This window comes from Euleptes europaea, chromosome 2 (genome assembly GCF_029931775.1).
Source record: "Euleptes europaea isolate rEulEur1 chromosome 2, rEulEur1.hap1, whole genome shotgun sequence".
In the NCBI taxonomy this organism is placed as follows: domain Eukaryota; kingdom Metazoa; phylum Chordata; class Lepidosauria; order Squamata; family Sphaerodactylidae; genus Euleptes; species Euleptes europaea.
This window is the reverse complement of record NC_079313.1, coordinates 13,945,795-13,971,152: the sequence shown is the minus strand read 5'-3', so window position 1 is coordinate 13,971,152 and position 25,358 is coordinate 13,945,795. Positions and strand designations below refer to the sequence as shown.

General features: G+C 44.6%; 1 protein-coding gene across 1 annotated transcript; it reads right to left on the bottom strand.

The window, feature by feature from the left end:
* Positions 1-2,718: 2,718 nt before the first annotated feature.
* On the bottom strand, positions 2,719-22,107 carry NMRK2 (nicotinamide riboside kinase 2). The gene is made up of 8 exons (XM_056844388.1): positions 22,003-22,107; positions 17,071-17,161; positions 11,459-11,507; positions 11,066-11,237; positions 4,937-5,008; positions 4,080-4,186; positions 3,080-3,165; positions 2,719-2,973 (listed from the first exon to the last, which is right to left on the bottom strand). Exons 1-7 carry the CDS (start codon positions 22,026-22,028, stop codon positions 3,080-3,082), a joined length of 603 nt encoding a protein of 200 aa, XP_056700366.1. The 5' UTR covers positions 22,029-22,107; the 3' UTR covers positions 2,719-2,973.
* Positions 22,108-25,358: the final 3,251 nt, after the last annotated feature.

Genomic DNA, 25,358 nt, shown 5'->3' with positions numbered 1-25,358 from the left:
AGAGTTGGTTTTTATATGCTGATTTTCTCTACCACTTAAAAGAGACTCAAACCGGCTTACTATCTCCTTCCCTTCCTCTCCCCACAACAGACACCTTGTGAGGTAGCTGAGGCTGAGAGCTCTAAGAGTAGGGTTGCCAACCTCCAGGTACTAGCTGGAAATCTCCAGCTATTGCAACTGATCTCCAGCCGATATAGATCACTTCATCTGGAGAAAATGGCAGCTTTGGCAATTGGACTCTATGGCAGTGAAGTCCCCTCCCCCAACCCCACCCTCCTCAGGCTCCACCCCAGAAACCTCCTGCCGGTGGTGAAGAGGGACCTGGCAACCCTATCAAAGAGAACTGTAACTAGCCCAAGGTCACCCAGCTGACCTCACGTGTAAGAGCGGGGAAACCAACCCGGTTCACCACATTAGAGTCCACTGCTCAAGTGGAGGAGTTGGGAATCAAACCTGGTTCTCCAGATTAGAGTCCACCACTCTTAATCACTACACCACAGTGACTCCAACCTAGCAATGCTTATGTGCAAAGCCCTGGTAAACAATTAGATTCATTAGCAGACCACTTTGAGAATGGAGTAATGGTTGGGTAGCCGAGGTGTCTGGTGAGTTCTCTTGCCCCAGATGTGATTCATGTGACTCAGCAGTGGATTCACAACTTGAAGGCCACACTTTGCTATCAAGGAACCAGATTTGGCCTGGTGGGTCTCAGCTACCAACATCGTAATACAAAGGTACACACCCTGACTCGGTAAATTGGTTTTAGTTCAGTAGGTTATGTTTTGCAGACAAGGCTGTCCGATGTAAATAGAATTTCCTCTTTGCAGCGACAAAAATTCTGCTACACAGCTCTGCATCTCATGGAGAACAGGCTAGTACAATTTCAGTGGGGTTCTCACACGCCTTGTGTTTTAATGATAACAAGGTGCCGTCAAATCACAACCATCCCATGGTGACTCCTCATGGGGTTTTCAAGGCAAGAGATGAGCAGGGGTGGTTTGCCATTGCCTTCCTCTGTATAGCAGCCCTGGTTTCTCATCCAAGTATTTCACGCTGGTGTAGGGTCCTTAAAACCTTGAACTACATCAGTGTGTAGGTGAGAATCACACTAATATCAGGGCTTTTCTGCATGGTTTTTGTTGTTGGTTCTGGCCCTGTCCTGCTTGCGTCTCCTGATTTCTGCACACATTTGTGTGCCTTTAGTTTTCACTTCATTTTATTCTCGGTTCCTCCCCACCCCTGGTTCTTTTGAAACCCTAATCTTTTTTCTAGAAGCCAATTCCGAGTCACCTTTTTCCTTGTGTGTAATGTTTTTCGGTTTTCTTTGCCCTGCCTACTCCCACCCACCTCCAGCCCCCTTTTCCATGACTGGACCGTCGTCATCGTCAAACCACTCCCTCTCCTACCCCCACTGTGAAGACGAGTTTTTTTTATTATTATTATTAAATACAACTCGTATATCAATATACCGTTGTAATGATAAGTTGAGCAGGTTCTCTGAATTCCCAGCTTTCATTTTTACAAAAAGTGTCTAGCTCAGGGATGTTGAACTCATTTTTTAAGAGGGCCTGTAGGGGAAATCGCGGAAGAACATTGTCATCTTGAGGAGGATAGTGGCATGCCTCCCTCCTACACACAACCAAGGCAGCAGGGTAATAAGCATAAGGCTGCAGGCTTCCAGCAATGGCTGGAAGCACCCAGGGCTATTTATGCAGGGTCAATTTTGATGCTCGCTCAAAGCTCTTTTTAAAAATGCAACCTTTAAAATGCCTATTCATGGTCCTGATTCAAAAGGAGAAATTCCACCCACCCCTACTCCCCTGCTCCTTCGTTCCCATAGTCATTAGCAATCACTGTTTGCATAGCTAACATGCACTGTGATTTTGCATGCTTCCTTGAGGGGATTCTTCGATGCGGGGGCAGAGCAAACACAAAAGGTCGCATTAAAGGGGCTCGTAAGAAATGCGAACTCTATGCGGGCTGCACGGATTTTTGGCGCCAGGCAGAGGCAGCACTGCTGCGTTGCCTCCTAAGCCAGGCGCAGGCATCCCCTTCAGGAATGCACGGTTAGAGGAGCACAAGGAGCTTTTCCTGTTGGCAGCAGAGGATAGGACTTGCAATAATGGGTTTAAATTGCAGGTGGAGAGGTACCAGCTGGATATTAGGAAAAATATTTTTCCAGTAAGAGTTGTTCAACAGTGGAATCAGCTGCCTAGGGAGGTGGTGAGCTCCCCCGCATTGGCAGTCTTTACGGAGAGGCTGGACAAGCGCTTGTCAGAGATGCTCTAGGCTAATTCTGCATTAAGCAGGGGGTTGGACTAGATGACCTGTATGGCCCCTTTCAACTCTACAATTCTATAAAGATGTAAACAGTAGTTTGGAAAGCCATCTGACTTACATAGTACAAAGTTAGTTTTAGTTTTGTCCATTCGAATAGGATGGACCTTTGCCTATCTGAGCAGAAAGAAAGCCGTGAGGTAGAAGCAGCTATGCTATGTTGTACCAGTTTAGCACTGTAATTCATGAGTGTTAAAGATCACTTTGTAAAGATCCCGAGAATCTTCTGCTCCAATGAAACAACATTGATTTGAAGGACAGCATAAGAGACGGTACATTTATATGCCTCTTTACTCAGTATACAATACGGTGTTATACAAGCAAGTCAACACAGGCCTACAATCGACACAAAGATACAGACATTAACAGTAGCATTTCACACACTGAATCTAAATGCTCCATTATAAAAAAAAATGCATATCTAGAATACATTTGAACTAATGAAATATAAAAGGTTTCTTTAAAAAAAACTGTCCAGGGCCAAATTGTAAATAAGTTACCTTAACTTTCAATTATATACAAAGCTTTGTTTTCCAAAGGACAGTATCAGAAAGTCTAAACCTACACATTTCTGTTAATATCCAATATAGTATATACATCAAATTTGTACAAGGATCTTCCAGTTTTCCACAGACCCTGAAAAGCAAGAACAAAAATAAAATTAATGTTCAAATTATAAAAAAAAGTTGGCTGTTACTGTACAGAACGGGAGAGAAACACACCACCAACAAGATCTATTCACCTATGAAGCATTTAGAAGCGTGTTCTGTATCTCTTCAAACACTTGCATGTAAAGGTCATCTCTGGACTTTAATCCATCCAGATAAACTGTAGAAAGAGAAAAGAATTGATAGTGAACAGTTTCGCTTGTAGCCGTTTTGGTAGAAGAGTTAATTTAAAACTCAGGGTGGATTTACAGCGCATTCCTGAGAGAAATGCATGTGCCGGGCTTAGGCGCCAAAAATCTGTATATTTACAGGAACTGTTTATTTACAAGTACTGCAAAAACATGGAAAGGAATACATTGGGATACAATCTCAACACTGTCATAAAATGTGGTGTATCTTGGCTGAAAAAAAGGGGGCATTCCCAAGCCTAAACAGCTCAGGAGGCCGCCAAACGGTGGCCCCGCCCCCTGGCTGGCGCCATAACACCCCTGGAACGCCTCCCGGGATGTAGTTATGCCATGGGAATGCCTCCCGGGTCGCCTCCGCGGCCTTTGTTGGCGTCTGGGCCCAGTGCTGCCGCAGCAGCAGCAGGAGACTGGTGCCCGGCCCTGCACACCGGCGCTAGTGCCACAAACACCGGTGTGCGCCTCCTGGACGCCGGTGCTGTGGGCCCTTGAGCCGGCGTGGGCTGTCAATGTGCGGCTAGAGATCTATTCCTCTAACCAGAATCAGAAATTAGATTTAAAATTGTGTCCTTTTAGTGCTTAGGATGGGTATACCCACAATACAGTGATATGAAACATGACAGTAGTATCATTGCATTTGAGATTCACACTACAATCCTAGGCAGAGCTGCACCGTTTTTCAGTTCACTGAGGTCAGTGGACTGAGAATGGTGTAACTTTACCTAGGATTGCAGCATCAGGCAGATCCAACGTACTGTTAACTTCAGGAAATTTTGTCGTGATTTACTGCATTTGGTATCAGCCCTCTAGTCATAATCAAATTTTTGCAAATAAGTCTCAAAAGAGGCTTTAAATCAGATTCACACAATCCGTGCCCCAAATGACTTACCGACATCAACTTCATTGGCCTCCATTTCCTTCCTGTGTTTTAGATACATGGGCCAGACATGGCCATCGAAGAGACCAGGGGGGTCAGGAACTGTATATTTACGCGTACTGCAAAAACATGGAAAGGAATATATTGGGATACAATCTCAACACTGTCATAAAAAGAGTGCCGCTGAACATACGGATTCTGTGTAAATGCTTGGTGTAGCGTGGTTAAGAGCAGTGGTTTGGAGTGGTGGACTCTGATCTGGAGAAGTGGGTTTGATTCCCCACTCCTCCACATGAAGCCAGCTGGGTGACCTTGGGCTAGTCACAGCTCTCTTAGAGCTCTCTCAGCCCCACCGACCTCACAGGGTGTCTGTTGTGGGGAGGGGAAGGGAAGGTGATTGTAAGCCGGTTTGAGTCTCCCTTAAGTGGTAGAGAAAGTGTCATGAGTTTTGGTTTCCCAGTCTGACATGGGCCTCAACATGATCACAGAAAGGGGGACTGGCCCAGTTATCATAGAATTATAGAGTTGTAAGGGACCACCAGGGTCATCTAGTCCAACCCCCTGCACAATGGAGGAAATTCACAACTACCTTTCCTCCCCCCCACTAGTACCCACTACAGAGCGTAAGGTAAAGTCTGAAGAACTGTTGCATAGTACAGAGCTGAGTAGATGGTACGGATAGTTATAGCTCCGACTACACATGCCTGAGAGATGTAATTAATTTTCTAGGGGAAAAGGTGCATTTAGGAATAGAGGTTTAACCAAGAAGGAAAACTATCTAAATTGTACAACATGCAATTATTTCCTAGGAACTAAATGAAGGTGCTATGAAACATCCATATCCCCAAATTAAGGAAAACCGCCCTCACCTCCGTCTCCATTTGCATTCTTCATACGGGACTGCCAAATAGTACAGTTTGTCAAACAAGTCAATCAGCGGTCTGTGGGAGAAGAAAAGTCGTATTAGAATACCAATACTTTATTGATTCTAGTTCATATGGGAAGGTCTTCCATAAGATCACCTATATTTAGAGCTTCCTGGTATAAGAATCTCTTTTTGATGACTTGCACAAAGTATTCCTTTGAAAGTATTCCTTTGAACTTTTAAAATGGATACTAGTCATGCTGCATAACTATTCTCTCTAGTATCAGAGGAGCATGCCTATTATCTTAGGTGCTGTGGAACTCAGGCAGGATGGTGCTGCTGCAGTCATCTTGCTTGTGGGCTTCCTAGAGGCATGTGGTTGGCCACTGTGTGAGCAGACTGCTGGACTTGGTGGGCCTTGGTCTGATCCAGCAGGGCCTTTCTCATGTTCTTATGAACCAGTGTGACTCAAACAACATTTTGGTCACTTGTGGGAACACGTACCAATGAAGGGAGCTTTGACTCTTGAAAGTTCATACTTCGAAAATCTTAATGGTCTCTTAAGGTGCTACTAGGACTTGGATCTAAATGTGACACCATAACTGGTTAATCAGTTCTTTAGGAAAAAAACAAATCTGCTACAGGTTGACTATCCCTTATCCAAACTGCTTGGGACCAGGTGTGGTCCGTATTTCAGATCTTTCCGTATATTGGAATTTTTGCATATACATAATGAGATATCTTGGACAACGACATAAGATCGCCGTACATTCTCCCCATATTGCCATCCTTTCCTGGGAGATCGGAAGAAGCTAAAGTTTCCCTTCTCTTAGCAGACTCGTCTCAGGAGATAACCATTCAAGTAGCCAAATTTTGCCTCTGGTCTAGTGGGATTTGTCAACGGCTAATTGAAAACCCTTCCCCATAGAAGATCTTTCCTCCTCCTCCTCAAATCATCCTTCCCAGAATCATCAACTTTTATTATTTTAAACCTAACTTTGATTTTTATTCAGAGCTGATATTGTATCGAAATAAAACTTGATTGACTGATGGAGATATCTTGGGGATGGGACCCACATTCATTTACGTTTTATATACCTGAATGTAACTGTAAACAATATTTTTAATAATTTTGTGTATATTGAACCATCAGAAAGAAAAGGTGTTAACTATCTCTATCAGCTGTTAAACAAGAGCAACAACAATCAAAATAACGGCAGGCTTTTAGTCTCCACCTGTGATGCAGCGTACGCTGTATTTTATTTTTTTAGGTGAGAGGAAACATTGAAAGCAGGTGGCAGGGATCTGCCTGCATACTGGCTCAAAGGGTCCAGTATTCAGATCAATCCGGATATGGGATGTCCGGATAAGGGATACTCGACCTGCACTTGATTTACTCATATCAGGCCAAAGGATATGTGCATTCTAAATCGGTTTCCACAGCAGGGTAGGACAAAGTTCAGCTCACAGAATTATAGATTGCGGATTACATAGAGTTTGGTGTCACCAGTGAGTGCTGGGCAGAATGTGTAGCATGATTTCTGATTGACCAAAGTAGAAACAACAGATGTAGTTCAAAGATAGTGGACAACAAAAATTATGTAAAAATAACTGAAGTTCCAGGAGGGAAGGTCCCAGGAGGGAAGGTGGCGTGGTATAGTCTGATCTCGTCAGATATCGGAAGCTAAGCAGGGTCAGTTGGGAGACCACCAAGGGAATGGCAAACCACCTCTGCTTCTCGCTTATCTCGAAAGCCGCTTGCTGGGGATGGGATACGATGGTTGCGACTTAACGGCACTTGCGTATGCAGAAGAAGAAGAGTTGGTATTTATATGCCGACTTTCTCCACCACTTAAGAAAGAATAAAACCGGCTTACAGTCACCTTCCCTTCCCCTCCCCACAACAGACACCCTGTGAGGTAGGTGGGGCTGAGACAGCATGACTGGCGCAAGGTCACCCAGCTGGCTTCACGTGTAGGAGTGGGGAAACAAATCCAGTTCACCAGATTAGCATCCGCCGCTCATGTGGAGGAGTGGGGAAACCCACCCGGTTCTCCAGATTCGAGTCCGCCGCTCACGTGGAGGAGTGGGGAATCAATCCCGGTTCTCCAGATTCGAGTCCACCCCTCCAAACCACCGCTCCTAACCACTACACCACTTAACCATGCTGGCTCCCTGAACATAACTGGAACTCCACAGAATAGCTCCTAAGAAGCCCCCCCCACTGAGGGCTCCTTCGTCTAGGAGGATCCCTACTCTTCAGAAACAAAACTCTGTTCCTGTTCCTTCAAAACAGCTAGAGGCAAATTGCCAAAGCTCTGCTGAGAGTCACTTCTGATATGCATGTAGTCGGCAGAGACAAGTGAGTTACAGCTGACATTCTAACTAGAAGGACAAACACTGGAGCTCAACTTTTGCCTAGCTGTTACATACCTCCCCCCACCCTAAAAAAACGGATTGGCAAGCTTGTGCATAACTTCTACTTGCTGTGACCTTCAGATATTAGACTTATAACTAGAAGCCAAGATTTTGATAGACAATTTAGGGGGTTGCTTTGACTGGAATTGCAAAATAATACGGCACTGGTAACATCATGTCCATCCAGAATTCTCTATTGCCCGTGATGCGCTTTAGAAGGGATTGTCCTTGAAAACTCCTGAAAGCTCCAGGAAATAGAAATTCACATTCTGACTGGGTTGGGCTAAGTGTATCTATGGACCAAGGTTTTTTGTAAAAAAAGAAAAAAGTCTCGGCACAATTTGGCCGTGTGGCTGTTAATGTATAAATAACTTGTTTGCAACAAAAAACAGCGTTGGCCTCCTTTCTTGAGTGCCATAATTCCCCTTAAGATTGAACAAGATCACCCTGTAACAAAACCACCTGTGAACCATATTCAAATATCAAGGGCATATAGGGATGCCTTCTGTGAGCCAAACAATTCTGTATTAACCCTCAGGTCTTATGTGAATGTATCTGACTAATTTTCCTTTTTTCACTGCCTGGAATAAAAGAAAAAGAGTTGGTTTTTATATGCCAATTTTCTCTACCTTTTAAGGAGAATCAAACCGGTTTACAATCTCCTTCCCTTCCTCTCCCAACAGACACCCTGTGAGGTAGGTGGGGCTGAGAGAACTGTGATTAGCCCAAGGCCACCCAGCTGGCTTCATGTGGAGGAGTGGGGAAACAAACCCGGTTTATCAGATTAGAGTCAGCCTCTCATGTGGAGGAGTGGGGAACTGAACCTGGTTCTCCAGATTAGAGTCCACTGCTCTTAACCACTACACCATGCTGGCTCTCGTAAAAACTTCACGTCTTTGATGCAGTGGGTTCTGACACATGGAACCTTATGCCATAAAGAAGTCGGGAGTATTTTTTTTAAGGTGCCAGAAGACTTGTTTGCTATTCTGGAACATCAAAGTTAACTAGACAGAACATAATGCCAATTAAACGCATCACTACAAAAAAAAAGGGGGGTTTCCTGGGATTCTTCTAAACAGGGCCATGAAAACACGCCCCACCACAGCAGCAGAAATGATGTTTGTACACCTTGTTTCTCCCCCCACTTGCTGTGTTGCCACCTCCAGTCCTCTCTGTTGCACCTGTACATTGTGCAGCCCCCGCCCCCAGCCACAGCACCCCCCCCCCAAAGGCCTTCCCTCTGACTTTCTTGTCCCAGCCTTGCTTTAGGGCAAAATGCAGAACTTAGTTCCACCTCCGACAGGGAAGTTATCTGTATGGACTCCTCATTCACAGCCATGCTGCAGTTTCCCCTTTACTTCAGAGAAAACGAGGGTTGCATTACTTCTGGAGTAATCAGCGGGAAAAACGGGATCCGGGTGAGTCATCTAGATTTTACTGCGGGGGGAAGGACTTCCAGGGGAAAAGCCCCATGTAGTTACATACTATACAGCACAGGATTTTTTTACTTTCTTTTTTTGTCTTCAGTTTCTGTGGCAAGCAGATAAAAAAGAGAGCCTGGCTTTAATAGTTTCCCTTATGTTACCATAGTTGGGTGTGTGTGTGTTAAGGGCCGTCAAGTCGCTTCCGACTCATGGCGACCCTATGAATGAAAGTCCTCCAAAATGTCCTATCTTTGACAGCCTTGCTCAGATCTTGCAAATTGAGGGCTGTGGCTTCCTTTATTGAGTCAGCCCATCTCTTGTTGGGTCTTCCTCTTTTCCTGCTGCCCTCAACTTATCCTAGCATGACTGTCTTTTCCAGTGACTCTTGTCTCATGATGTGACCAAAATACGACAGCCTCAGTTTAGTCATTTTAGCTTCTAGGGTCAGTTCAGGTTTGATGTGATCTAGAACCCACTGACTTGTTTTTTTGGCAGTCCACGGTAATTGGGTAAGGCTGCCTAAAATAAAGAGGCCCATCCATTATATTTTACTGGACTGTCATATTCCGGAATAAGGGACACTTCTTTAAAAAAAGGTATACCTAAGGCCCAAACGACGCAGAATGTAATTCGCTCATACAAAGAATCCACGAGGACCCCTCAAAATAGCCTGAAGTTGTGATGCTGGGGGAGGCATTTCCCTCACAGAAAATGCTCTTCCCCTCTCCTTTAGTTTAAGCCCCGCTAATGGAAAAAGAAGAGTTGGTTTTTATATGCCGACTTTCTCTACCACTTAAGGAAGGATCAAACCGGCTTACAATCACCTTCCCTTCCCCTCCCCACAACAGACACCCTGTGAGGTAGGTGAGGCTGAGAGAGTGTGACTAGCCCAAGGTCATCCAGCTGGCTTCGTGGGTAGGAGTGGAGAAACAAATCTAGTTCACCAGATTAACCTCCGCCGCTCATGTGAAGGAGTGGGGAATCAAACCCGGTTCTCCATATCAGACTCCACTGCACTTAACCACTACACCTGGTGGGGCCTAAAACAACCTGCAGGGAGAGCCATTTTTGTCCAGGGAAATGGCACAGCCTGATCCATATTGGAATATACTCTTTGTGGATTTTAAGGGCCAAACCGAATGATAGAAGTTTCAGTCCACGTACATTGGCACGTACATTGGCACGAACAGTCTTGGACTCTCTGAGAGACATTTCTCATTTTTCTCATCAAATCACAGTTCCCTGTATTCTCCAGGTAATTTCAGAGGGTAGCCATGTTGGTCTGCATTAGAACAGCTAAATTTGAGCACAGTAGCACCTTAGAGGCCCTGACCTGGATGGCCCAGGCTAGCCTGATCTTGTCAGATCTCAGAAGCTAAGCAGGGTCAGCCCTGGTTAGTATTTGGATGGGAGACCACCAAGGAAGTCCAGGGTTGCTGTGCAGAGGAAGGCACTGGCAAACCACCTCTGTTAGTCTCTTGCCATGAAAACCCCAAAAAGGGGTCGCCATAAGTCAGCTGCGACTTGAAGTCACTTTACACACACACACACACACACACACACACACACACACACAGCACCTTAGAGATCGACAGGATTTTCAGGGTATGAGCTTTTAAGAGTCAAAGTTCCCTTTGTTCCTTCCTACTTGTATCTGAAGAAGGGAGCTTTGTCTTTCAAAAGCTCATACCCCGAAAATCTTGTCGGTTTCTAAGGTGCAACTGCACTTGAATCTAGCGCTCCCCACAAAAACCCTTAAGCTAATCTTAAAACTGGTTTTAGCTTTGTAGTGTAAATATACCAAGGGGGAGGGGATAAACTGAGACCCATCGATTTAGCACTTCTGCTGGGTACAGTTAAGGTTGCTGACTAGGGTTGCCAACTACCAGGTACTAGCTGGAGATCTCCTGCTATTACAACTGATCTCCAGCTGACAGAGATCAGTTCCCCTGGAGAAAATGGCCGCTTTGGCAATTGGACTCTATGGCATTGAAGTCCCTCCCCTCCCCAAACCCCGCCCTCTCCAGGCTCCGCCTAAAAAAACTCCTGCCGGTGACGAACAGGGACCTGGCAACCCTATTGAAGACTGACCAAGGGGGAAAACTGGCCAATCCCATTCCTGTGTATTTAATTTAATAGCAATATCAGCATGGGAGATTTCTGAAATCGGAGATGAGCGTTATCACCAGCTAGTGGCCACAGATCAAAATTGCTATTTAAGTGCAGGACCCCGTTTTTTAAGCAAAGGTTGGCACAACCCCTAAAAGGAACCCCAAAATAGAGATATCTACCTGTAGTTGTACAGCAGAAAGCCCTCAACGATCAGTATGTGGATATCGTCAGAATTGGGCTCCTTCATGCCTGGCGAAATGGTCACTCCGTGCGATCGGGCAAACTTCACCGGATTCTCCATCCATGCGTGAACGGTGCTCACCATAGCTTCCATATCCAGGGACTCCAGAACTAGTTAGAAGAACGGCAAAATATACACAGGGGCCCAAGTCAGTCAAAAAAGACACAACCCACACAAGAGAGTGTGAAAGTGTATAAACTTGTAATGATAGAATTATTAATTTTTATTATTATTATTAAAGTCTTTATTTAATAATGTTATGGTGGAAAATAAAAAATATATACTTAGGAAAATATACATTACTGCATCCTATAGCGAACACCGCTCTTACCATCCCATTGCTTAAAGCCGTCTTCCCCGACTTCTATTTGATCTTGTGGCTGAAATATAGTGAGCAATAAAACATTGCTGCAAATGCAGGGGTGATCAGTTTACCTACGACCCGATCACAACCTGGGCACTACTGTACAATACACATACCACGGAGGCGATAGACTTCCCCTTAGCAAAAGCAAAAACAAAAGCTACAGTACACCACAAATCTCAAGTTTGTAACCCGGCCTATATTTTGTCCTCTCTGTCCCATGACCAATGTAGCTTTCCTCTCTAGCCCTCCACTGAGCCATAATTTCCCAATTTCAAATACCATCTATAGCTGTTCATGGCTACATTGTGCCTGTCAGTCAACACTGTCTGCTAGAGCCATGTATCTCAGTCAAACTCAAATGTTGCAAGAAAAGAAGAAGAGTTGGTTTTTATATGCCGACGTTCTCTACCACTTAAGGAAGAATCAAACCGGCTTACAATCGCCTTCCCCTCCCCACAACAGACACCCTGTGAGGTAGGTGGGGCTGAGAGAGTGTGACTGGCCCAAGGTCACCCAGCTGGCTTCATGTGGAGGAGTGGGGAATCAAACCCGGTTCTCCAGATGAGTCTACTGCTCCAAACCACCACTCTTAACCACTAATCCACGCTGGATATGACATGAATGCCACTTGGTCGGGCCAGGCCTTGCCTCGCCAGCCCATATCGAGAGTGGGGTGGGTGGGTGGCTGTCGCACGGGCCGGATAAAAGCTGTCAAGGGGCCGGATCCGGCCCGCGGGCCTTATGTTTGACACCCCTGAGATACATGGTTCTAGTGTGAGAGTTCCCCCTCTCTGAGTCTAATTCTCCAAATCAATTGCTCAGGCGTTGATACAGAAACAAAGGATTTATTGAAGACATCAGGAGATGAGACAGGCACAGGTAGAAAGTTGCAAGTGAGGGGCTTATCGGGTTTACAGAATATATTGACTCCAGGGCACTGGGGCACTGGGGTTCACACTTATTGTTATGGGAAGTTACAAGCTTGGCATAATACAAAACATCAAACGAGTCCCAGGAAGTCTGCTGAAGCTATCACACTTCCAAGGCCGCATCGGCCTGAGGGAGTACAGACAGGAAGAACAGCGGGGGGGGGGGGAGATACTTGGGGCAATCAGGCCAGGCGCCTGGGACCAGAAGGTGTGAACTGCTTTTATGAGTTCACTGATAACACAGCAGGTGATGGAAAGCAGAGACACAGAGTCAGAGACACAGAGACCCTCACATCTAGGAGACAGTGTTGACTGACAGTCACAGTATTACATTACAGACCATAGAATAATCTGGAAACCATATAACCCCATCCTTCTAGCAGGCCTGGCCCAGTAAAATGGTGGGAATGAGAGATCAAATATTTTGACGTTTATATACTGGATATATCAATACTTAAGATGACAATTATGTGGTTTCCAGGAGGTCCCCCCTACAAATACTGACCAGGCCGGACCTGCTTAGCTTTATTAAAGGCTGCTGTCTCATGTGCTGTTCAACATACCATGGGACCTGACATCACATATAGGGTTGCCAACTGAGCAGGAAAACAAACCAACCTGGCTTGCTCTCATGCCTGTAACAGCCCAGGTAGGCAGAAACAAGCAGGTGTGAAACTTCTCAGGGCACAAAGCTCACCAAGATCACCTGCGAATTTAAAAAGGTGCTCAAGACCCAGCTTTACTAATTCAAGAGCTGGCAAGTCTGTATGGGAACTGTATGAGCCACGAAGAAGTATGATGAATGCTTCACCTATTAACAAGTGTATAATAGAACGGCAACAGCCAGATGATCTCAGCATCTTCAGGTGTGGCTGGTCCCCAGGTATGTTCACAACCTAGTCATGTTTTTTTAGGTAGGCACAAGAGGGGGACCTGTGAGGTCTCAAGGGGAAAATTAACCCCACTCCCCTGCCCATTTTTCCTTCTTTTTTGTTCTGCTTCTTTCTTTTCCTTCCCCAACACACCCAATCTCACCGTTTCCCTCCCAACCTGCCTGATCATCCATTTTTTCCTCCCTCCACAAATCACTCAGTCCTATGTTCCCCCCTCCAGCACCCACAGTTGCCTAGTTCCTACCCCCACCCATCCAACCCTACTTTTTAAAAAAACTTTTTTTGCACAGTAATTTCCCTCCAACTATTGATATTTTTATGCAAAACTTTGCAGTTTCCCCAAGGTCTGTAGGAAGATGTGTCCAAGTCCTGGGAGGGCTTCCCCTTGCAAATATTTTGATTTGCACAGTGGGGCTACCTAGGGTTGCCAACTGCCTGGAGGGGGAAAATGTTCTATCCTTTTAAGAGAGGCTTACTGGGATGTTATTTACTAGGTGATGTTACTTCGCTCCATGCCATAAAAACCTTCAGCTATCCATTTCCTCACACTAAGCCTCCATTGAAAGGGCAGGGTAGTTTGCCCCAGGCCGGTTGGCAACCCTAGCCTATGCATCACTATTAGATATTCAGTGGTTCCCAAAGTGGGCAGTACCACCCCCTGGGGGGCAGTGGGATTATCTAGGAGAGCACTAAGAGGCAAGGGGGCACTAGAAGGTGGGCCCCTTCAACTATGTTTTTGGATAGGGGGTGCTGGGGTTGAGTTTGTGGAACCAAGGAGGTGGTGGCCCAAAAATTTGGGAACCGCTGAGATATATGATTAGGGAAAGGAAACGTCTTGTGGAGCTTTTTAGGGGTTTTTAACTGATTGTGTCTCTTAAATTACAAATGGCTGTTTTGCATCAGTGAATTTCTTCTGTATAGAAAAATATCCTATGCTTTCCATACCTCTTTGGTTAGGATTGTACTAGTCCATAACTGACTTGATAGCAATTGTCTGTAATGTCATTCAGGAACAGTAGGCGTACATACATACAATGGACTTTGGTGCCTTTAAGAGCAGTGCAGACAAGGGATGCCCCGCCCCTACAGCTTGTTATGTCACAATGCTGCAGCCTTTCTTCTACACAGCTCTTAAAGGTGCATGCTACCCTGGTTTCGTCTGTTGCATCTGGTCTAGTGGTGGCGCCTGATCTGGAGAACCGGGTTTGATTCCGCACTCCTCCACATGAGCGGGAGAGGCTAATCTGGTGAACTGGATTTGTTTCCCACTCCTACACATGAAGCAAGTTGGGTGACCTTGGGCAGGTTACAGCTCTGTTAGAGCTCTCTCAGACCCACCTACCTCACAGGGTGTCTGTGGTGGGGAGGGGAAGGTGATTGTAAGCCAGTTTGATTCTCCCATAAATGGCAGAGAAAGTCGGCATATAAAAACCAACTGTTCTTTTTCTTCTATAGAAGATATATGACATGCAGATATATGCCTGTTCATGGCTGGGATCCTAAGCACACTTACTAGGAAATGTTTTCGACTGAAAGTTAAGAGTATTTCCTACTTTGCAGTGTAAGAGCAACATGTATGTTCTTCTAGCAATGGTATGTAATCAGTGGCAAGTGGAAGTGGAGCATAATGCTGATTCATGCCACATATAATAGAGTGCGTATGTGTTGATACATATACACATTCCCATGTGAGGGCATAAATCTTGCAGCCAAATGTTACATAATATGCCTAGGAGGGGGACACAAAAGTGAGTCACTGATCCCCTAAAATGCATATGAGGTCGCTGATTTTCAAATGGGCATAACAGCTCTATCAGGGAGAATCTCTGAGTAATAGGCTGTAATTTTGGGGATAGTAGATGTGTGTGAGTATAAACTGCCACTGCTAGGTGGCAGAAGTGGAAAAACAGTGTTTCTATTAGGGTTGCCAGGTCCCCCTTCGCCACCGGCGGGAGGTTTTTGGGTCGAGCCTGAGGAGGGCGGGGTTTGGGGAGGGACTTCAATGCCATAGGGTCCAGTTGCCAAAGCGGCCATTTTCTCCAGGTGAATCGATTTCTATTGGCTGGAGATCAGTATTAATAGCAGGAGATCTCCAGTTAGCACCTGGAGGTTGGCAACCCTAGTTTCTATATATGCGTAAAAACTTTTTTCATGATGTTAAGTTTTGTTGTAGTTTATTAAACAAAAATAAAAGCAAAACACTTCTGTCCTACTATTTTTATCTAGGCAGAAATATAGGCCATTTATGCATGGCTGTTTCCTCGTGGTCACCCCGCTGACTACTTCGGGGCTTTGCTTTGATTATGCTTACATTTTCTGACCGTCAGGTCACCTTGCTCACCCCGTGCATTTTTTGGATGCCGGCTAAACACAAATCCAGAAAACGCTGGCAAAAAGCGTGGGGAGAGCGAGGCGACCTCTGAAGGTTGGAAAATGCAAGCGTAATCAAAGCCAAGCCAAGCCGCCGAAGTTGTCGGCGGGGTGACTGCAAAGAAACAGCCATGCATAAATTGCCAGTGTTGTAAAGTTTTGAGTTTTTTTCTTTCAACTATGAAGGCATGCAGGTGTAAAGGAATATATTTGGAAAGTGCATTTTTTTTAAGTTGTGAAATTACAATTCAAAGACAAAATGGTAAGAGGGCTTTAAAAATATTATTGTATGTGATGGGGGTACTTGAAGCAGAACTCACAGGAAGGGTAATATATATTTTAAAAACCCTGAGGGATTTATATTCTTTTAAACAAGAACTATTAGCAATTCTTGTTAAAATGCCTTTAAATGACTTTCAGAAATAGTTCATTTGTTATTCCAAATAATATGTTTGATTACACACACTGGCCACGTCCTGGGATGTACCGTAGTTACCAGCAATTTAAAGCCCATTGATTAAATATACATAGATGAGTAAAGGGTAATCCTGAAAGAACATGTATAGTTAGTACATGAAGCATTGCTTATATACTAAAGTTTTCAAACTATTTTTTTTTGGGGGGGGGGGATTTCTCAGTGGGAGATTACTAATGGAAGAAAATGTTCCTGAAAATTTGTTTACTCGTTTTACCCTGCAATGTGCAGACATAGGAGTGTGGCTATGTTTTAAGCATACCCTACATGCATGCTGGGTACAAGGGAGATCCAAATAGAGTCACATATGAACTAAGTGCGTGTCTCAGAAGCCCCTAAAACATGTAGTTGTTTCTTGGCAGCCATTTAAAGGGTTACTGGGTTAGGAAGTTTGAAAACCATTGCTTGATATACTGCTGGTGACCGCTAGCCAATAGGAGCGCAGTCCTGATCAATTTGAAGCAGATTAATTGCTCTTTAATGCCCATCTTATTATATTCACAACAGGGTGGTTAAAGAATGTTAAAGGCGTTTCCCCATCCCTACATCTTCAAGATGTGTGGTCGTACTATATTTAATCTGTGTTAGGGATTGCTGCAATCACAAAACCAGGGAATAGTTATTGCAAGTTAGCTTATCGGAAGCAAAACAGTATATGTGTGTGTGTGTGTAAATATATATTTGTGCACACACATGCACCCTGAACAATTCAATCACTTCTTGTACTTGATTAAAAGAAATTATGCCAACACGCGGATCCGTGCACAAAAGTGTGCCGTATACATGCATACCTGGTTTGTGCTAACAAAGCAATGCTCTCAGACTCTTTAGGATGCTTACTGCACATTTAAATCACTGCAAGAACAATACGCTTCAAAAAAAAAGTTAAACAGGAAAAGTTATGCTTACCTTGAAAAAGTCATCTTGATGGACAACACAACTGTTTGGAAGTGCTTTGATAAGTCTATTGGTCAGAGTGGTTTTCCCACCATTGGTCACGCTACATAAGAAAAGAATTTGGAGCAGAATTGCAGAAGACAACATTAGAACTTTAATGGGGACAGAGAGGAGTTCAATGAACACATGTCGCCTTTGTGCATAGATCATGTCAAATGTTAATAACTGAAAAGAAAGTGAACTTTCTTCAGCATTTAATGCATCTTTAAAGGAAAAATCTGCGGGAGGGTTATGGGGGACAGTCCTATTTTTATTCTAACCCATAGATAATAACGGGAATTCAAATATTCCTGCTTTCCCACCCCACCTTAATTGGCTCAAGTGGGTCCATTTTGGGGATTATACATTAAACTATTGGGACTGTACAGATTCTCTTAGGGCGAGAACGTATGGTCACTTTATCCTCCTTTAATCCCTGTTTCGGACAGGATTCAGCCAGGATCGAACGCATGCTTTTCGCCTAATGTGCGTTCGATCCTGGCTAAAACAGGGATTAAAGGAGGATAAAGTGACCATGCGTTTTCGCCCTTAGTTAGTTGTGATTACATACAGGAAAACAGTATCATTTGGTCCACCACCTTTTTTTGGTAGGGCCTTGAACATGGTAGGCAGCAATCCAACAGGGACCAAGATGAGAAAAGCTCTCTCCTGTGGAATTTCTGCCTGCCGTGGAACTGCAGAAGGTGCAGGCAGCCTGTCAAATAAAAAACTGGCAACCCTAAACAAGTACTATAATTAAGCAACTAATTATGATTTTCCTAGTTTGTACATTTAAGCCTATCAAGGTTAGTACTGTCTACATTGACAGGTAGCAGCTTTGCTGAGTTTGAGGCATAGATTTTTCATATTATCTGCTACTTGTGGTGTTTTCTTTTTAACCAGAGATGCAGAGGGCTGAACAGGGGCCTCCTGCATTAAAAGGAGATGCTCTTTTACTGAGCCATAGCCTCTTTTAAAGAAGGCAGTATCTCAGTATTGTATGACCAAAGTATTTAGGATCACTATTCTCCACCCCCATTATAAGAGATCACTCTGCCCCCTTCCCATTATAAGAAGAGTTGGTTTTTATATGCTGACTTTCTCTACCACTTAAGGAAGAATCAAACCGGCTTACAATCACCTTCCCCTCCCCGCAAGAGACACCCTGTGAGGTAGGTGGGGCTGAGAGAGCTGTGACTAGCCCAAGGTCACCCGGCTGGCTTCATGTGTAGGAGTGGGGAAACAAATCCAGTTCACCAGATTAGCCTCCGCAGCTCATGTGGAGGAGAGGGGAATCAAACCCGGTTCTCCAGATCAGAGTCCACCGCTCCAAAACACCACACCACGCTTAGGGTTGCCAGGTCCCTCTTCGCAACCGGCAGATTTTGGGGGTGGAGCCTGAAGAGGGCGGGGTTTGGGGAGGGACTTCAATGCCATAGAGTCCAATTGCCAAAGCGGCCATTTTTCTCCAGGTGATCTGATCTCTATCAGCTGGAGATCAGTTGAATTAGCAGATTTCCTGCTACTACCTGGCAGTTGGCAACCCTAACCACGCTGGCTCTCTTGCAAAGCAAATAGGGGCACACCCAAACCACAAAATGTGTCCCCCGTCCTAGCTAAAATTAGCTTTTCCTGCTGGGTTGTTTTATGCCACATATAATAGAGTGCCTATGTGTTGATACATATACACATACCCATGTGAGGGCATAAATCTTGCAGCCAAATGTTACATAATATGCCTAGGAGGGGGACACAAAAGTGAGTCACTGAGGGCGGAGCCTGAAGAGGGCGGGGTTTGGGGAGGTGAGAGTTCCGAATAAACATTGGCCATTTAAGCTTGGTAATTAGCAGGGAATTCCAGGCTGGAGTGCCCCACATATTCTTTTTGAGTTCTTCCCGCTGAACTGTCATTTCGGAAGTCACTGCAAAGCCAGGGTATTCCTGCTTCACATTACTTAAGAGCCCCTTTAACATGACCTTTGTTTTCTTTGCTCCATCCCCGCTTCCAATCATCCACTCAAGGAACCATGAAGAATCACAGCTGTGGGGTTAGCTATGCGAAGGACGATTGCTAATGGCTATGAAACGAAGGAGCAGGCGAGTGGGGGTGTGGAATTTGTTTGGCTTTCTCCTCTTGCATTGGGACCGTGAATAGGCATTTTAAAGGTCAGATGTAAAAAGGGATCTTTGAGCGAGCATTCAGAATTGACCCTGCATAAATGGCCATAGGCTTGCCATTTATGCATGGGAGGTTTTGCCTTTGCCGCTCTTTTGGATGCACATTTTCCCCATCCAAATTCTCAAAACTTAATAAGCCCCCATGCAGAGATTTGAGAAGTCGGATGGGGAAACCGTGCATCTATAGCACTGGTTCCCAACCAGGGGTCCATGAGAACTAAATTAAGGTCCGCGAAACATAAACCCATAACAAATTAATATTTTCAATTAAAAGTTCTCTATTATAAAAATATATTCAAATATTATTCTAAGTTTAATGTTTAACTAACAGTTATGATTAATTTTCAAATTCTCGGGATTTTTATTTTGAACCTTGGGGTCCCTGCACCGAACAAAAAAGTCCTAGTGGTCCCTGGTCAAAAAAAGGTTGGGAACCACTGATCTATAGAGTGGCAAATCCAATGCAAAACCTTCCATGAATATTCTGCACTGCTGCGCAGTTATTCAGGAACAAGGGTACCAAAAGCCGCATTCTGCATAGCTCTGCATGCTTGAGAGGAAGCCCCACTAGGCCACCTTGAAGAATAAACCGCGCGCGCAATTCCCCATCCTACGGCCAAGCCGAGGATGCTCGAAATGCCCAAATAAGGAAGGGGGGGAGGAGCAGCAGCAAAGTCTTTTGAAACTGGCCGCCAGTCCCCAAGCCGCCGGGCTGTGATTGGACGGGCGGCCCAAGGAGTGGGCGGGGAATTTCGTGACGGCGACTGTGTACCGGTTTCTCGCGCGCGCGCGCGGGAGACCCGTCCATCCCGGGCTGTCCGTTAATGTTTTGGTTTTAATCTCGATGGCGCGCGCGCGCTGGCGCTTGGGCGGGCGAGGGAAAGGCGGGAATCTATTGGAGGGGAGTTTTGTTTCTTGGGAGGGGAAGGCGGGAAACTTTTTTTAGGGGTTTTTTTTTTAGCAAGGATTTTTTTAATTTTTCACTTTTTAATCATACGCAGCAATAATAAATACACATTTGTCCTGCTTTGCAGACAAAAAACAGCTCTCTTTTCAGAAAAGCTTTCCCCCCTTATCTAAATATTTCTTAGAAAATCTTAAAGCAATAGAATATGGGGTTTTTTTTAGGAAGCAAACAAAAGGGATTTTTCTCCCTTTTCCAGACAAAGAGGGTCGAAGTAACTTCCCCTTTTGTAGCCTTGTGACAAGAGGGGTTGCTGCATAAAGTAGAATGAAAGACTTCCAGTGCATTCCTACCAGTCTAAGCCCATTCATTTCAATAGGCTTAGACTGGAGTAGCTCTCTTTAGGAATGAAGTATTAAAAATCTCTTCTAGGGTTTCCCGAGCTGAGTAGGAAACAGCCCTGAAAACTGTTGGAAAAAGATGGATTCCACATTTTATGCCTAAAGTGCCTTTCCACGTTTGTGGTTTCGATCAGGGGATACAAAGCTCTGGAACAGGAATAAGCCTCGAACTACCCCCCCCCCCAAATAAATCTCTCCTCTTTTTTACAAAATCGAGACGCAAGAGCTTCAGACAGCAGATATAGAACTTGGGATAAACACCCTTAGCGTTTGGGATGCACCTCCCAGCCATGGTGGGTCAGACACGGTTTGCAAAACTGCAGTCCTTCAAACTGCAGCCTTTGGGTTCTGGTTTGATCAGTGCCCAGCTGCAAATCATAGTTTAAAACTCAGGTGTTACCCCCCCCCCCACTCCCCAAAACTGGGGTCTCAAGTCTGAGCCGTGTTGTGTAGGTTGTAAGCTAGAAGGGGTGAAACCACATTACTGAACAGTATAGGTCCGCTGTCCATCCACTGTCTACTTACTCCTTGCAAACCCCATGACTAGTTTGGATTCTTACTCCGTTCTTTAGGTAGCGGTTGCTTAAGAGAGGCAGTACTTTTTAGAATACTATAACACTACTAGGGGATTCTAGTCTGTAACTGCCCTTTTAAGAATTAGATTTCAAAAGGACAATCCTGCTCTTTTCCCCTGGTTTAATGGAAATTTAAGAATTTAAACAATTATTTTAGGTTTTAAACACTGCAAATGCATAAATGGGCAATACTATAATACCTCGGATATGGTTCTCTTCCATCTTTAGCAGTACACGCATAATGCCATAATCCTTTCCCCATTCAAAGGTGGCAGTCATTTATTTAGAATTTCATTCCCTCCGTGCCAAAACCTTTTCAAAGGCACATTTTAAAACTTTTGTCATATTGGCATGGAAGTTCTGATTATTTTATGACGGGCTGCTCCATATCATACAATTGCAATCAATACCACCCCTTTCTAGATCAAAAACTACCTAAAATATTTATTTGAAATGATGAAAGTACTCGATAAATTGATCCTTTGGTTTTGTCATATCAAGCTGTAGTCTTATTAGGGGGTGATCCACACCCCCCAGATATACCCAACTATTTAGTATTCATTTTTCTTCCCGTCTGCTTTTAGCTAGTGAGTAAATTTATAGTTCACCTTTCTGCTCCAAAGAAACATTCAGGGTGGCTAACAACCGCATCAAAAAATCTAAAGATTTGTCTTGTAGCATGAAATGTTATATTAAAACAAAACAAAACAATGCTAGATGCTATTTTCTATTGGAAGTTCACTTTCTTTTCAGTTTATTCCCAAATACGTTTCAAATGCTGTGAGCATGCAAACAGGAAAAAAAAAAAGCCAAACACAAACAGCAAGAAAGAAATGTAACGACTTACCCTCCTATTCCAATGATGTATTTCATCTTCCTGGTTTTTGGGTTTGGGCAGGAATGCAGAAATAAAAATAGGAAGAGAATAATGCCAGAGAGCAAAGATCTTCTAATCTGCCCTGGACTTTGCTTGAACTATTTCATTCAGGAAAAAGGCGTGTGTTGGCTGTCATTTATACACCAGAGCGGTCGTGGCCGCTCCCCTTTCTCCCTCCCTTTCCCCGCCCCGGGGAGGAAATGGAAAAGCACTCCCTGCAGTCATGAGTCTCGGAGGCCCTCTGAGCCAATCCTGAACATAGTGTGACTGGCCATGCGCAATGTGCCCGCACCTGTTAAGCCCTTTTCACACATCCTCGCTTGCTTCTGGCTGGCCTTGTTGACTTAGTTTATAAATAGCTTTTTTTGGCAGCCGTTCCCTTTTGCCTAAATTAGTAATGAGAAAAATGGAAATGTCACCCTCTTTCGTTACATTTTCAGAGTACGGTGTTGGGTGTTGGAGATGAGAAACTGAGTCCTACATAGCCTTAGTATATTCTAGCAGTATCTGTTTTGTTATGTTTTTATGCTACCTTCCTTTAATCAAGGCACTTAAGTTGGCTTCTGTAGGATTTCCAGAAGGCCCAGGGATTGACCTAGACAGGCTTCGCTTAAGCAAGTTCACTGCCATGTGCCTTCCAACCGGACCCCGAAATATTGTTTCTTCAATTTCTGCAAAATCAATAGAAAATATTCGATAGGCGGGGACTGCGAGTCTGTGGTGTTTAACAACTCTTCTATAAGTAGGGTTGCCAACCTCCAGGTTGTAGCTGGAGATCTCCTGCTAGTACATCTAATCTCCAGGCAACAGAGATCAGTTCACCTGAGGCAAAAACGCATGGTCGCTTTAGCCTCCTTTATTCCCTGTTTCAGCCAGGATTCAGCCAGGATCAAATGCATGCGTTTTGCCGAACGTGCGCTCGATCCTGGCTAAATCCTGACTGAAACAGGGAATAGAGGAGGCTAAAGCGACCATGCATTGGGCTCTATTGCATTTTACCCCATTGAAGCCTCCCCTCTCCCCAGACCCCGCCCTCCTCAGGCTCCCGCCCCAAAATCTCCAGGTAATCCCCAACCTGGACTTGGCAACCCTGTCGATAAGTGAACACTTGATTTATTTTGTAATGAGTTAAATTACATGGGCTGGTTGTGTGCGCTATTTTAAAATAAATCAAGTAACGCTCTACCAATCAGCTCTCAGGGTAACTTAAAATTCATCAGAATAATAAGGCCAGAAATTTCTGCTTATTTGTGCTTATTTGCACGTGTACAGAATCACACACACACACCCAAAAAAAACCCTTTTGAAAAAGTAGGGACCTGCAGGGGAAGAAGAGTGCATGACTGAGAAGGCTGGAGAGAAAGGGAGGTAGGGCATAGATAGAGGAAGGGAGGAGAAAGAGAGCCACTGGGGGGGGGTGTATTTTCCACCCCCCTCATGTAGAATCAGGTAATCGTTATGACCTCCTTACTCTTTTATGAACTCCTTACTCTTTTAGCACCGCATGATGTAACACGGTGTGTGAAAGCAACATGATCCTTCTTAAGGGTGAACAAGGTCTGGAAGAATTATGTTATTTGCAAACCGCGTGGAACTGTAGCTGCGGCTGTGTTGACAAACAGTTACTAGAAACATTGAGTTTTCAGTGCCTGTCATTCCTGGATTCCATTTGCCAGATTTAAACATGGGTAGGGTTGCCAGGTCCCTCTCCACCACCGGCAGGAGGTTTTCAGGGCGAAGTCTGAGGAAGGCGGGGTTTGGGGAGGGGAGGGACTTCAGTCGGGTACGATGCCATAGAGCCCAATTCCCAAAGCGGCCATTTCTCCAGGTGAACCGATATCTATCAGCTGGAGATCAGTTATAATAGCAGGAGATCTCCAGCCACCACCTGGAGGTTGGCAACCCTAGAAATACCTGGAGATTTTTGGGGGGCGGAGCCTGAGGAGGGGGGGTTCTGGGAGGGGCTTCAATGCCATAGAGTCCAAAGTGGCGATTTTCTCCAGGTAAACTGATTTCTATCAGCTGGAGATCAGTTGTAATAGCAGATCTCCAGCTAGTACCTGGAGGTTGGTAGCCCTAAATATGGGTGACTGACGTGCTTGATTTCTGGTTCAATGTTTTAGTCTCTTTCCTTTTTATCTTTGCTGTATATCAGGACTATGTAATCACTACTGGTGTCTTCAAGTGGACATAATCCATTTTGTGAGTCAAAACTTGCCAAGTGATTAAAAGGTAAAGGTCCCCTGTGCAAGCACCGGGTCCCATGGGGTGACGTCACATCCCGACGTTTCCTAGGCAGACTTGGTTTACGGGGTGGTTTGCCAGTGCCTTCCCCAGTCATCTTCCCTTTACCCCCCAGCAAGCTGGGGACTCATTTCACCGACCTCGGAAGGATGGAAGGCTGAGTCAACCTTGAGCCGGCTACCTGAAACCAACTTCCGTCGGGATCGAACTCAGGTCGTGAACAGAGCTTGGACTGCAATACTTGCAGCTTACCACTCTGCGCCATGGGGCCAAGCGATTACCCCAGTTTTTTTTTTTAATTTCCAGGCAAAATGGCCTAGTTACCCCCTTCTTTTCATCCTGCTTAATTAATGGCTGTTTTATGAACTTTAAATACCGCTAAATACTTTGGAGGGAACTCGTCAGGAAATTTGCCCCAGGGAGGTATCACTTAGAAATGGAAGGCTTCCTGTCCTAAATAATGGTTTAGTCATGGTTTGTTTAATTTTGTAAAATTCTGCCTTCAAAAATTAGACCAATTAATTTCTACATCAGTGGCAAGCTGCCCTTGTGACTCTAGATGGCATAGTTAAAATTCTTCAGATCAATGGTGCATTGAGTTTACAGGAACAAGTTTAGAGTCTAAATGTTTACCTCATAAGGAGGACTTAATTAAAATCAGACCATCAGCAAGAGGCATAGACAATTCAGAATAATCTTTTCTAGAAATCTTACATCATTCTAATCTCCCTGATTTGTGAAGTACAGATTCATTCACATCACAAGAAGCAAGTGGATGCTATTTCTCTGAACCTGCGCGATTTCCCCTTCCTTTTTGGACAGGATTAGAGTTGACTGGGAGACTCGGTTATTTTCCTATCTGAAGTATATTTTTATGGCTGCAATTTTGCCAAACTGGACAAGGTCAGAACCATTTTGTATTTGATGAAATGATCTGAAACAAAAGCTTTTGTGTGGGAGGTGAACACATGAACACATGAAGCTGCCTTATACTGAATCAGATTCTTGGTCCGTCAAAATCAATATTGTCTACTCAGACCAGCAGTGGCCCTCCAGGATCTCAGGCAGAGGTCTTTCGCATC